This window comes from Bos javanicus, chromosome 23, assembly GCF_032452875.1.
Source record: "Bos javanicus breed banteng chromosome 23, ARS-OSU_banteng_1.0, whole genome shotgun sequence".
Lineage (NCBI taxonomy): Eukaryota > Metazoa > Chordata > Mammalia > Artiodactyla > Bovidae > Bos > Bos javanicus.
In genome coordinates this window covers 15,948,546-15,960,900 of record NC_083890.1, presented here as the reverse complement: position 1 = coordinate 15,960,900, position 12,355 = coordinate 15,948,546, and the positions used below count along the sequence as shown (strand labels likewise).

The window sequence follows — 12,355 nt, the reverse complement described above, 5'->3', positions numbered from 1 at the left end:
AAAGAGCATCTCTGAAAAAAGTGATCACAACTACTCCAGCCTGTGTCTCTCCCCAGGGTCTTGGTCAGGTGTTCCTAAAGCTGGAGTGTGCAAAGAATGGGGAGAGGGCCCCCTGTAAGAGACTGCTCCACTTCCCAACGGGTGTCAGGTCTCACTGTGGTAAGAGGGATTTAGTTTAGATCAGGGATGGTCGGCACACTTGCCATTAACAATGAGTCGCAATCCTATGGGGTACCGTGTGGTACCACGTGGCACCAAGGGGCCAGCAGGGGAAAAATGAGGGTGTTATGCAATCACTTCTGAATAAATACACATTCCCAAAGGATTAAGGAGGACTGTCTATAGTATCATAACTTCTCTTGGCCTATTGTTTGATAAGGATGCTGTGAGTTTCTTGAGGATGCAAACTGTCCTCTTCTTTGCACATGTAACATCTAGCATTAATATAAGTAGCTGTTCGACGCTTGTTGAAGGGAGGAATGAGTCAACACAGACCACTCTAGTAGGCTCCGGGATGCTGGGGGCAGGACGGGCATGTGACAGTACCCAGCTGAAGGCTGCAGCCACCAGATCTGCAGGGTCCCACTGGAGTCCTGGGAAAGCCCACCTCTGCCTGAGAGCTTCCGTGTCTAAAAGAGCGTGGAACCAGAGCTCAGTGGAAGAGCTGGTAAAAGCTGGGGGAGGTGCAGGAAGGGAGTAGGGAGGAGCCTGACGGATGCTGAAGGCTGCCCAGAGCAAGGAGCAGTCACCATCAGCTGAATCACACAGAGAGTTCCGGAAAGGTCCCCCGCTCTGGACCACTGCCCCTGTGCTGCCACCATGGACTCCTAAGAAGTGAGCTGAGCCTTCGAGTTCAGTAGACTCTATCTAGTATTAAAACAACAGTGAAACAGCAGGCACCACCGTACACACCCTCCCCAGTACAGAAAGAGCAGGCAGTGAGCTCAGCCGTCGGCCTCCGCGGCCTCCGCGGCCTCCGTTTCCCTGCCGCTAGCCCCCTCCTCATCCTGCTCTCCATTCTGGAGCCTGCGCACAATGCGGGTAAGGTCCAGGCTTCGGGTCAGCGTGTCCAAGAGCATCTGGTCCTTCTGGACGCCCTCCATGAACTCCTCTAGGGAGAGTTCCCCTGGGGTGGAAAGAAAGGGCATCATGGGCAGGAGGCGTTGACGTCTGCTGACTGGGGCCCAGAGCTGCAACCTTGTAAGGGGGACAGAACCAAGGCTGGAGGAAGTGGCTGTGAACAGAGCCGGCCAAGGAGCCAGAGACCAAAGTCTGGTGCAGACATCCCCAAAAGCCAGCTCTGTGGCCAGGGCGGAGGCAGGCGGAGGAGGTAGCCAGCAGCAGCCCCTTGGTGCCTCCCTCTCCCCTCCTGCCCTCTCCCTTTCTGAGACTGGTGACAGCCCCAGTGCCCCTTCCCTGGGGAGCGCCAGCGCGGCCTCACCATCCCCATTGACGTCAATCTTGGAGAACACTGTATCGGTGAACTCCTCGGCGGTCATGGTCGAGTCGCTGCAGGGGTTAATGGCTCGGATGGCCTGGAAGGGAAGAAGTGAGAGGACCCGTCCTAACTCGTCTCAGCGGTGGATGGGGCAGAGAGAGCTAGTCAAGCTCCCGACGGGACAGTCGGGGAGCCAGGGGAGTAGAGGTCAAGGTGGCCCGGGACTTCAGACGGAGCAGGGGATGCGCTTCTACAGCTCTTGGTGCAGAAGAGGAAACTGAGGCCCAGGGGAACCTGGCCCAGGTCACGCAGCTGGTGAAGGCCCGAGCCGCAGCGGGGACCCTAAGTCTCAATCCCGTCCCCTTCCGAGCCCGCGGACCGACCCCAGCAGGCTGAAGACCCAACCCCAGCTCTCAGCTCGGCCCCGCCCCTGCCCGGCCCTCGGCACCTGGAGTTACCCGGATGATGGTGAGCAGCTCGTCGCGGTCGATGCATCCGTTGCCGTCCACGTCGTAGAGCTTGAAGTACCAACGCAGCTTCTGTTCCACCTTCCCCTTGAGGACCAGGCTCAGAGCCGCCACGTACTCCATGAAATCAATGTAGCCGTCCTGGGCGGGGGGCGTGGCCGCCTGAGCCCCTCTGTCTAGGCCCCGCCCCGGCCCCGCCCCCTGCCCGGAGCCGCTGGGGGAACCAGGAGACGCTGAGCCCAGGCCCTGACCGACGCCCCGCCCCCGGCCCCGGCCCCGCCCCCGAAGCCCCCGGGGGCCCAGGAGACGCTGAGCGTCTCGGATAAACCAACCGCCCACTGGAGTGTAAATGGCTTATTGCTATCACTTCACAGGTAACTTTGGTTCCAGCCATCGCTGTGATCCTCAAACTTCAGCCCTTCCAATTTGGTGGGTGTGGTTGCAAGATGTGTGTAGTTGAGACATGAACCCCGTAGGGATAGGGGCGTAATTTGGATGCGTTCTAACGCGCCTGGATAAGGGATAGAGGTAGACTTGGAGGGATCGAGCGCTTTTCTCCTTCTTCCCTTTATTCTTGGAAGCTTACTGAGCACCGACTAGGCGCTGTGATAGGCTGAGGATTCAGAACTCAGTAAGATAAAGCCCGTCCTGACGGGAGCGCCGCGTTGAGGACAGAGGCTGGAATCCTGGCCCCACCTTCTCAAATATGTAGGATCTGGGAGAAAGGATTCAACATGACTCTGAGCCTTGATCAGTAGTAGTTATAATAGCTCCCACCTCCATGGAATTGATGTGGACTTAAATAAATGCAGGTATGTAAGGCACTCAACACTGCCTGGCGCATAGTAAGCACTCCGTAAATGTCAGCTATTATTATTATTACTACCACCAAGGCTTCTATGGTAGCTCAGACGGTAAAGAGTCTGCCTACCAGGCAGGAGACCCAGGTTTGATCCCTGGGTCAGGAAGATCCCCTGGAGAAGGAACCCACTCCAGTATTCTTGCCTGGAAAATCACATGAACCGAGGAGCCTGACGGGCTATACCCCATGGGTCACAGAGTCGGACACGACTGAACGACTAACACATACATTATTATTACCATCACTATAAGGAAATCATGGTGCCATCATGACATATGTTCAGGGACAGCACATCTGGACGGGACATTATGGAATCACAGACCAGGACAGTGACCAGGCAAAAGCAGCAGAAAGGCTTCCTGGGGGAGGTTGTGCCCTCACTGAGTCTTGGAGGGATTGGCCATGGGGGAAGGTGGTACAAGATATTCCTGCAGGATATTTCCCCAGGAGCCCTCATATGTTCAGCAGCTGACTTTCCACCTGGCCCTGCCAGCCCTACCAATAGAGTCAGGGAAGCAGGAAACACAGGCCTGCCTCTGCCCACCTTCCGCCCAAGTCAAGTGAATCTGGGAAAGGGAAGCCTGTGTCTTGCAGAGAGGATGAGTGCTGAAAGGAAAGGGGCATTGGACTCAGAGCCTGTGAACCCAGAGTCCAGCCTCTATTGCTCCACACTCACAACCCTCGCTCTGGAACTGGGAAGTTACTGAGTGGCAAGTTTGGGATCTGTATGAAGAACTCTTTAACAGACAGAACTACCCACAGTGGAAGGGACAGCTTCGTGCAGTAATGAGCTCCCTGTCCCTGAAAGTGTGCAAGCAGAGGCTGGGGTACTGTTATTAGGGATGTGGCAGAGATGGGACAAGAAGGCCTCCAAGAGTTCCCAATCATGTGCTGGCCTTAGGTGAGGCCTTAACCACTCTGAGCTCCACAATGGAAGTCAAAATCATAGTGAATATTTTCAGGGTGTTTCCCCATGTTCAAGGGCTTTCCTACACATGGCTGTGCCATGGGGCATGCAGGATCTTAGTTCCCCAACCAGGGATTGAACCCATGCTCGCTGCAGTGGAAATGCGGAATCTTAACCACTGGACCACCAGGAAAGTCCCTCAATCAGCCCTTGACCAACCCTCCTCTCAGGGTCTTTGTCACAGTGGAGCCAGGCCCCCCTGCAGCCATGCTCAGAGAAGCAAGAGGTTTGCTTTCTTACCACTGTGGAGATTTCCCCCAAGCAAGGGGACAGAGGGTAAGGACACTTTGCTTTCCACTTTTTATCTCTCTATATTGTTGGAAACTTTTACAGTGAGCTGTCATTTCTTGGTAATTAAAATTTTTCTTAATTTTGTAACTTTTTGTAATTAAAAAATGGCCAGAATGGGGCAATGGAAAGGCAGGTGCATTTGTTCCAGAAAGACCTAAACCATGTCTTGGGAGAGGTGTGGCCTTGGACAAGTCAGATAGCCTCAGGGTCTCAGTTCTGAGACGGAAAGACAGTGTGTGCTTTTCAGGATTGTGGTCTGGGTTAGATCTGTAATAAGACTACAACAATACTAACTTGTTTTGTGTGCTTCAGGTGAGGTGTGTTTCACTCACTTTACTCCTTTAATCTCACAACCACCTCTGGGTATTTCTATCTCTGTTTTCAGATGAAAAGCTGAAGGTGAGAGAGGTTAGGCCACACGCTAGTGAATGACAAAGCCTTGCCTAGAAACTGAGTCTCCTTGAGAATTCCCTGGTTGTCCTGTGGTTAGGACTTGGCACTTCCATTGCCAGGAGAGCGTGGGTTCAATCCCTAGTCAGGGAACTAAGATCCCACAAGCCTTGTGGTGCAGCCAATAAACAAATAAATAAATATTAATAAACTGAGTCTCTTAATTGCCACCCAGCGCTCAGATGCAAGAATGGGAGATTTACATTGATTTGTGTGCACCTGTGTGATTGCCAGGCACACTCAAGCTCAGGCAAAACTCTGAAGTAAGCAAAGCATATGCAGGTTGCCCTGGTCACATTCCCTACTCATGGCCGTACCCCCAAACCCTGACCATCTGGCACAGTACCCTAGGATACAACTCTCTTCTAGTTCAAGGGCTGGCAAACTTTTTCTACAAAGGGCACATAGCACATATTTCAGTTTTGATGATCTGTAAAAGGAGTATGTGGTGTGTTTTAACAAAACTTCATTGACAAAAATAGGCCCAAGGGCTATTGTTTGCACTATCCAAAACTTCCAGTCTTCTGTATCAAAGCTTCCTAGTCCTGGGTCTCATCTTGTAGCCAACCTGCCCCACTGTCTTTTACTGGTGACAGTGGGTGGAAGTTGTGTCCAAAGTGTGATTTCTGCCTTCAGTGTACAAGACACTTCAAATGTTACAAAGATGCTCTTCAGTTTAGCAAGTATGAATGTTAATTAATATATATTATATATAAGTAGTCCATAAAACTAATAATTTCTCATATAGTCATTCACTCAAGTAAAAATACTGATTGATCTCCTACTGTGTTCTAGGCACTGTTCTAGGTGCAAAGGATACAGCAATGAAAAAGACAGAAATCCCTGCCTTTGTGGAGCTCACATTCCATCAGGGAGATTGACCATAATCATAGAGCATGTCTCGTCTTTGTATTAGAAGATGACATCATCTTCTAATACAAAGACGAGACATGCTCTAGGGGAAAAGGGAAGGTTGAGGAAATGCCCAGGTGAGGACTAGTCCCAGTTAAATAGGGCTGAAACCAGGACATCAGGGTAGTATCAGTGGAAAGGAGACATTTGACCAGAGCCTTGCAGCTGGGGAAGGTGTGAGCTGAGTGGAATTCTGGAGGAAGACTGCCTGGTGGAACCAGGCCCTAAGGCGGGGGTGTGAGTAGAATCAAAGACGGGGGTTTGGGACAATACAAGTGGCGCTTTTAAAAAAAGTGAAAGTATTCGTTGCTCAGTTGTGTCCGGCTGTTTGTGACCCCATTGACTGTAGCCTGCCTGGCTCCTCTGTCCATAGAATTCTCCAGGCAGAAATACTGGAGTGGGTTGCCATTCCCTTCTCCAAGGGATCTTTCTGACCCACGGATAGAAGCCGGGTCTCCAGCACTGCAGGCGAATTCTACTGAGTCATTAGTGGTGCCTACATGTGACAGAAATTGAAGAGCTAGCATTTGAATGACTCAGTTAGCCAAATTGTTGAGGGGTTGCCACGCCCCGGTGTCATAAGTGTCATCTTAGATCTGAGATCCAAAGGGTTATCTTGATTCAAAGCGTTTCCTTAACAGGCAAGAAGCTGAGCTCTTTCAGTGCATTTGGGTATGAGTTGAGGCTCAACCATGGACTCTGACACCTTTTCAGGAAAGATCATTTCTTCTGGAGTATTTCAGGGGTCTAGCGTGAGGATGCCATCCCTTCTTGGTCTCTATACCTTGGGCTCCAGTACTCTGACCCTGCACCTCTTTTAGGAAAGCCCTCAGGCACCACAGTGCTGCCCTTGAGGCTGGGGCTCAAAGCCCATAAGCTGCTTTGGCCCCTTGATCCTAAACATTAGTGAGTTTTTAAATAGACTCTGAGCCTCAGCTTTCCCTAGAAGCCCCACCTACAATGATGTTGGGACCCTCTGGGCAGCGAGGAGAGCCGGAAAAGCCCTGGGCAATGTCTCCCCAGCGTGCAGTGGACACTTGGCAGCTTCCTGTCCTCACCTTGGAGGAGGCAGCTGGGGGCCAGAGGGTGGGGGGAGATAGATGTATGGATTTACGTTCTTCTACCACTACATCTTGACTGAATTGCTCCAAATTAATGGAAGGTTTGCTCTGAAATACCAAGAAACATCTTAACTAATGCTCCTGATGTCCATGACAGTTGACGGTGAATAAGCTGAGGCAGAGCGGGGAAGAAATGGGCTCCAAGGCCACCCAGCTGATGAAAACTAGGGACAGAAACTTACAGTGTCCCCTCTATCTTCTCAGGAAGCCCTCACCTGGTGCGTTCAGGTGATCCCTTGGGGAGACATCTATAATTTGACCACTGCACAGACCTTCAGGCCCTCTTAGGATGAACTGAGGTCACTGGGGACTTGGGAGCTGGAGTGGCCTGGGTTCCCCGGTGACCAGGCAACCCTGACTGTCCCAGTTCTAGGGTCCACAGATCATCATGGGATGGGTGACCCAAACAACATGGACCTGCCCACCCCAGACCAGCGGGCCTGAAGCCAGCCTGAAGCTCATCACCCTGCTCTCTGCCCTCCGCGCCTCTGCCTTCTGCATCCCGGGAGCATCTGAGGGCCTGTGCAGAGGCACCAGGTGCAGCACCAAGCACTTAGTAGGTGCTTGTCAACCGTCTTGTAAGTGTTCACGTTGTTCTGGGGTAAATTGCGCATGTGGAAGAGGCAGAGGAAACCAACGTTTAGCCTCCGAGTGCACTGACCAGGGTCTCCCTCTCTCTCTCTTCCTTGGGGATGAGGGCTGATTCATTTCCAAACCTCCAGTGCCTGACGCACAGTAGGTGCTCAATGGACGTTAGAAAACTGGAGTCACTGATGTAGATACTCAGTCTCCCAGATAAACAGTCATTCCTCCAGCTGTCCTCACACTTGCCCCCCCACCCCCACACTAGCCCCGGGACATCCCTGCAGCGCTCCCCACCCAGAGCCCAGCTCACTTTGTTGAAGTCAAAGGTCTCAAACATCTGCTCCACGTACTGGCTGGCCCACGGGCTCAGGTTCTTGAGGCCGAAGAACTGGCGGAACTCGTAGAGGGTGAGCTGGCCGGAGGGGCACTCTGTCATGAACTTCTTGTACCACTGGTGGCACTCGGTGCTGCTCAGCTCCTCCACCGACTTACCGTCCATAATGTTCCCCATCGCTCAGGCCTGCGGGAGGCTGATGCCCAAGGGGGACCGGTTCTTTTCACCGCTGGTCCCCACACCAGCGCGGCTGGGCTTCCTAACACTGGGCCCTCCTCGCTCACAAGCCTGAGTTCCCCAGATCTGAGCGAGGAAGGGCCTGAATCCCAAAGCGCAGGGAAATGACTAGAGGAGGTAAGCAGAGGAGAGGAGGTCACGGGGGCTGTGCAAGCCTACACCAGATCCAAGGGCTGCCGGAAAACTTGTGTTAAAAGTCCCCACTAAATCCTTGCAGCCAATGGAGACCCGCTCACTCTAAGAAGAGGAGCGAAAATAGAACAAAGCTTAGGGGACCAGAGGCCCAGGATTACAGTCTTGAGCTGGAGGTGAGAGGATTTTCTTACCCAATTTGCAATCTCCTGATCCCTACTTATGGGGACAAAGTGGGTGGCCAGCCAACAGCTGTTCCTATCCTGTCACCGCCACTCCCTTCTCCTGGTTTGAATGGGTGCTCAGTGTTTCTGGTTCCTGTCCTCGGACACGGAATTGAGGTACCTATGAGAAAGATCTGGTCTCTCTTCCAGAGCTGGGCCAGCTGAGGGCCCTTGAGAGGACTGCTGTGTACAGTTACCCAGGCTGTGCACTGCACTTGGCCATCATGACAGAGGGGTTCCAATCACACCACAGACAGTTAATATATGAGAGGGCCTGTGTGATGCTGAGTTTATAGGCTCCCCAGATGAGACCAGAGAAGTCAGAGGGAAACCCCTTTTACATAAAACTGCACAAATACACATAGCCTCGCACATACACACACACACACACACACACACACACACTGGTCCTGTTTTGACCACACTTATGTTCCTGGAAACTGCATCTTTCCCATCATGGGAGGCTTAAATTCAGCCCTCCATCTCACTCTGAACCTGACACCATCACCACTCAGGGGCATGGGGGAGGGGACACTGAGTGTGTGCCTAGTGGCTTGGGGCATGCGTGTGTGTGTGTTTGTGTGTTTGTGAGTGCAGGCACACAGGTGCATGAGTGAGCTCTACCTGCTGGTCCTGGAAGCGTCCCTGGCTGAGAATAGAAGCCCATCTATGCAGCAACATCTTTCTCTAATCTCTAGTGGCATACTCTCTGGCCATAGACTATTTTTTATATATATATATATATATAATTTTAAAAATATTTATTTATTTGGCTGCACTGCCAGGTCTTAGTTGCAGCACGCAGAACCCTTAGTTGTGTCATGCGAACTCTTGGTGGTGGCATGTGGGAAGCGTGGACTCTTAGCCACTGGACCGCCAGAGAAGTCCCCAGCCAGCATTCAAGTGCACTTAAGCCCTAGCTCTGTCCTGTCCCTTCCCTGTTTGCTTCTCTCATCTGCTACATGGACCACCCTCTCTTCATTTAAATAAAAAAGTAAACTAGAGGAGGCTTCCCTGACAGGCCAGTGGTTAAGACTTCGCCTTCCAATAAAGCGGGTGCAGGTTAGATCCCTGGGTTTAATTCCTGCTTGGGGAGCTAAGATCCCACATGCCTCACGGCCAAAAAATCAAAACATCAAACAGAAGTAATACTGTAACAAATGCAATGAAGACTTTTAAAATGGTCCACATCAAAAACATATTAAAAAAAAAGCAAACTAGAACCCTCAGAGGCAGTTTGAGGATGGAGGCACCAGGAAGACGGTAGTTCTTATACAGTTTTGTGGAAAGAGTGTCAGGCTGTCATCCTAAGATCACTTCCTAAGAACTGGACAGAAGGAACTGGGTCTGGAGACGTCAGCTCAGAGAGATGGGCCAGCTCAACAAAGAAGGGCAATCACAGCCTTCCAGCCATCAGGGCCCAGTCCTGTGTATCCACAGGCTGTGAGCACTGGCTGGGTGGAGGGAGGAGCCTGGAGTGATGGGATCTGGGCCCCTGAATATTGCTCAGTTCTAGAAGCCCTCTCTCAGGGGGACACCCCCTTCCAATAGCTCAGGGCACAGAAGAACCACCGGAAGCAGAACCCTGGGCACCCAGGGAGAGATTTCCCTCCTTGACAGAGGAACCTCTGGGGGCTGTTTCCCTGGCCTGATCTACAGGCATCTGCCAGATATAACAGAGGAGGGGATGGGGTGGGGGGACTACGTGCTCTGGACCAGGTCTCTGCCTTCTCAGACCAGGTTTTCCCCCAGGGAGCAGTTTTCTTCCTTTCCATTATCCACTAGAAGGTCTCCTTTCCAGTTCTCCAGCTCTTTTTGCCCATTCTGAGAAAGTTCATCCAAAGGACCCGAGTTAAGAATGCCCCTTTAGAAGACCAGAGAGAGAGAAAGACTGAGACCAGAGTGATGCCAATACAGTTGTCCTTGTCACTTGTGAACATGATACCTATGATGAGAAGGAAATCACCAAAATGTTAACAGGGTCATCTCTAAGTTATGAGATCACCAGTGATTTTTTAATCTTTGCTTTAAAAAAAATAATCTGCGTCTCAAAAAATGGTTCATGGGAATTCCCCAGCAGTTCAATAGTTAGAACTCGGTGTTTTCATTGCCTAGGGCCAAGGTTCAATTCCTGGTCGGGGAACTAAGATCCTGCAAGCCATGCTGCAGAGCCAAAATAAATAAAAAAATTTAAAAATAACACTTCATAATGCACATATGTTGCTCACATAAACAGAAGATAACCATTTTTGAAAAAAGAATCAAATGGGACTGTTTTACTTCTCTTTCACCTAAAACGATCGACTTAAGGTGCATTGCAGGGGAGGGGGGCTCTGGGATCTGCCTGCTTTGATCAAGTTCTCCAGAGCATGGTTTTTTCCAGGGGTGAGAGGGCAGAGAGGGCTCCTCCCTTTATTTCGCTTGGGACCCAGGCTAGGATCCATGTCCTTGCAGAGTTCTTTCAGGCCCAGGTTTTGAAATGAAGAGGTCAAGGAGGAGGTGACAGCTCATCTTTCCATCTCTGCTTACATCCTCCTCACTCTTCATGCGTGAGCACAAAAGTCACCCCCTCTGTGAAGCCTTCTGAATCTGCAGGATTCACCTTCCCTTGATTCATCTTGCTTATGTGTTCTATTAGTTTTCAACATTGCATAACAAATTACCCACAAAGTCATCAGCTTCAAACTATGCACATTTATTATCTCACAGCTTCTGTGGACCAGGAGTCTAGGCCTGGCTCAACGGCATCCTCTGCCCAGGATTTCACAAGGCTGGAAACAAGGTACCATCTGGGCTAGCTATGTTTTCATCTGAAGGCTTGACTGGGGAAGCAACCACTTCTACCTCATCCAGGTCTTTGGTAGAACTCATTTCCTGTGACTGTAGGACTGAAGCCACGGCTCTCTGCTAGACATTGTCTGGAGGACACTCTCAGGTCCGAGAAGTTGCCCAAAGTTTCTAGAAGCTGCCCACGGTTCCTCTTTACATAGACTCCTCAACATGGCTGCTTATTTTATCAAGTCAGCGAGGAGATCCACTCTGTAATCTGCTAAAATGGAATCTCATATAGTGGAACCTCATCAAGGAAGTGACACCCATGACCTTTGCCATAGTCTGTGGAGTAGAAGCAAGCCACAGGTCTCACCCACACTCAGAGGGAGGGGACTGTAGAAAGGCAGGAACAACAGGTGGAAGTCATTACAGCTTACTTTAAAGTCTATGATAGTCACACTTTTACAATAACAGACAGAACACTCATTTCTTTCTGGAATTGTAAGCAGCTGGTTATTACCAGCCTGTCCTCAGGAATCCAGCAAGCTCCCCAGTAGAGACCTCTGTCTTCCTCATTTTTTTTCAACACCCAGTACCATGGATCCCACATGGGCATGTGCTGGTTATGCTGTTGGCCCCTGCCTCACTCCTTCTCTACCTTTGTTGGTCTGCTCTGAGCCCCAGGAGGCTGAACCCTGTGGACTGGATCACCTGGGCTCCCTGACCCTCTGGCTTCAAGCTAGGTTCATCCTTTGAGAAGCACTGCTAGGAGACTGGAGGATGGAAAAAGACCGAGGCTGGGTATCTGTTCCCCCCATCCCTGCTGGGCCACAGTTTGGGTCCTGGTTGTTTTCTTTGACTTTCAGCTACAGCTCCTGCTAGAACTCTCTCCAGTCTCCTGTGACAAAGCCTCATCCCTCTACCCCTCAGGCTTAGGGGTAAGGAGGGCTTCCTTCTGTTGCCACCCTCTAGGCATATCATCAGTCCCTTAACCATGCCCAGTTATCTGTGAACAGTTCCTTCATTACACCCCCCCCCAAATTATCTTTTTGAGAGTAACATTTGACTGGGAGGGGCTCAATAAAACATTATTGAATGAATGATAAGATAAGATTCAAGAGAGCTAATATAGACTAGAGCTTGTCTAAAACACCAGGCTAAGCTCGATGAACAGGCTCAAGACAGTCCTGTGCTATGCTAATGCTAAGTCGCTTCAGTCATGTCTGACTCTGTGCGACCCCATAGACGGCAGCCCACCAGGCTCCCCCGTCCCTGGGATTCTCCAGGCAAGAACACTGGAGTAGGTTGCCATTTCCTTCTCCAATGCATGAAAGTGAAAAGTGAAAGTGAAGTCGCTCTGTCGTGTCCGACTCTTATCGACCCCATGGACTGCACCCTACCAGGCTCCTTTGCCCATGGGATTTTCCAGGCAAGAGTACTGGAGTGGGGTGCCATTGCCTTCTCCGACAGTCCTGTGGGTTGGATGTTATTATTTCCATGTGAGACAGAAGAAATAGGGGGCAGAAAAATCACATTCTCAGGTTCACAAAATTTTTAAGTGGT

General features: G+C 51.0%; 1 protein-coding gene across 1 annotated transcript; it reads right to left on the bottom strand.

Annotated features, from left to right (window-relative positions):
* Window positions 1–852: 852 nt before the first annotated feature.
* On the bottom strand, window positions 853–7,795 carry GUCA1A (guanylate cyclase activator 1A). The gene is made up of 4 exons (XM_061398181.1): window positions 7,404–7,795; window positions 1,897–2,046; window positions 1,442–1,535; window positions 853–1,126 (listed from the first exon to the last, which is right to left on the bottom strand). Exons 1-4 carry the CDS (start codon window positions 7,602–7,604, stop codon window positions 945–947), a joined length of 627 nt encoding a protein of 208 aa, XP_061254165.1. The 5' UTR covers window positions 7,605–7,795; the 3' UTR covers window positions 853–944.
* Between the last annotated feature and the right edge of the window lie 4,560 nt (window positions 7,796–12,355).

Excerpts from the sequence above, each read along its gene's own strand:
- GUCA1A (XM_061398181.1), bottom strand. The coding sequence starts at position 7,604 with ATGGGGAACATTATGGACGGTAAGTCGGTGGAGGAGCTGAGCAGCACC. Across the intron at positions 2,047-7,403 it reads AGACCTTTGACTTCAACAAA|GACGGCTACATTGATTTCAT; the intron begins GTGAGCTGGGCT and ends CCCCCCGCCCAG. Across the intron at positions 1,536-1,896 it reads AGCTGCTCACCATCATCCGG|GCCATCCGAGCCATTAACCC; the intron begins GTAACTCCAGGT and ends CTTCCCTTCCAG.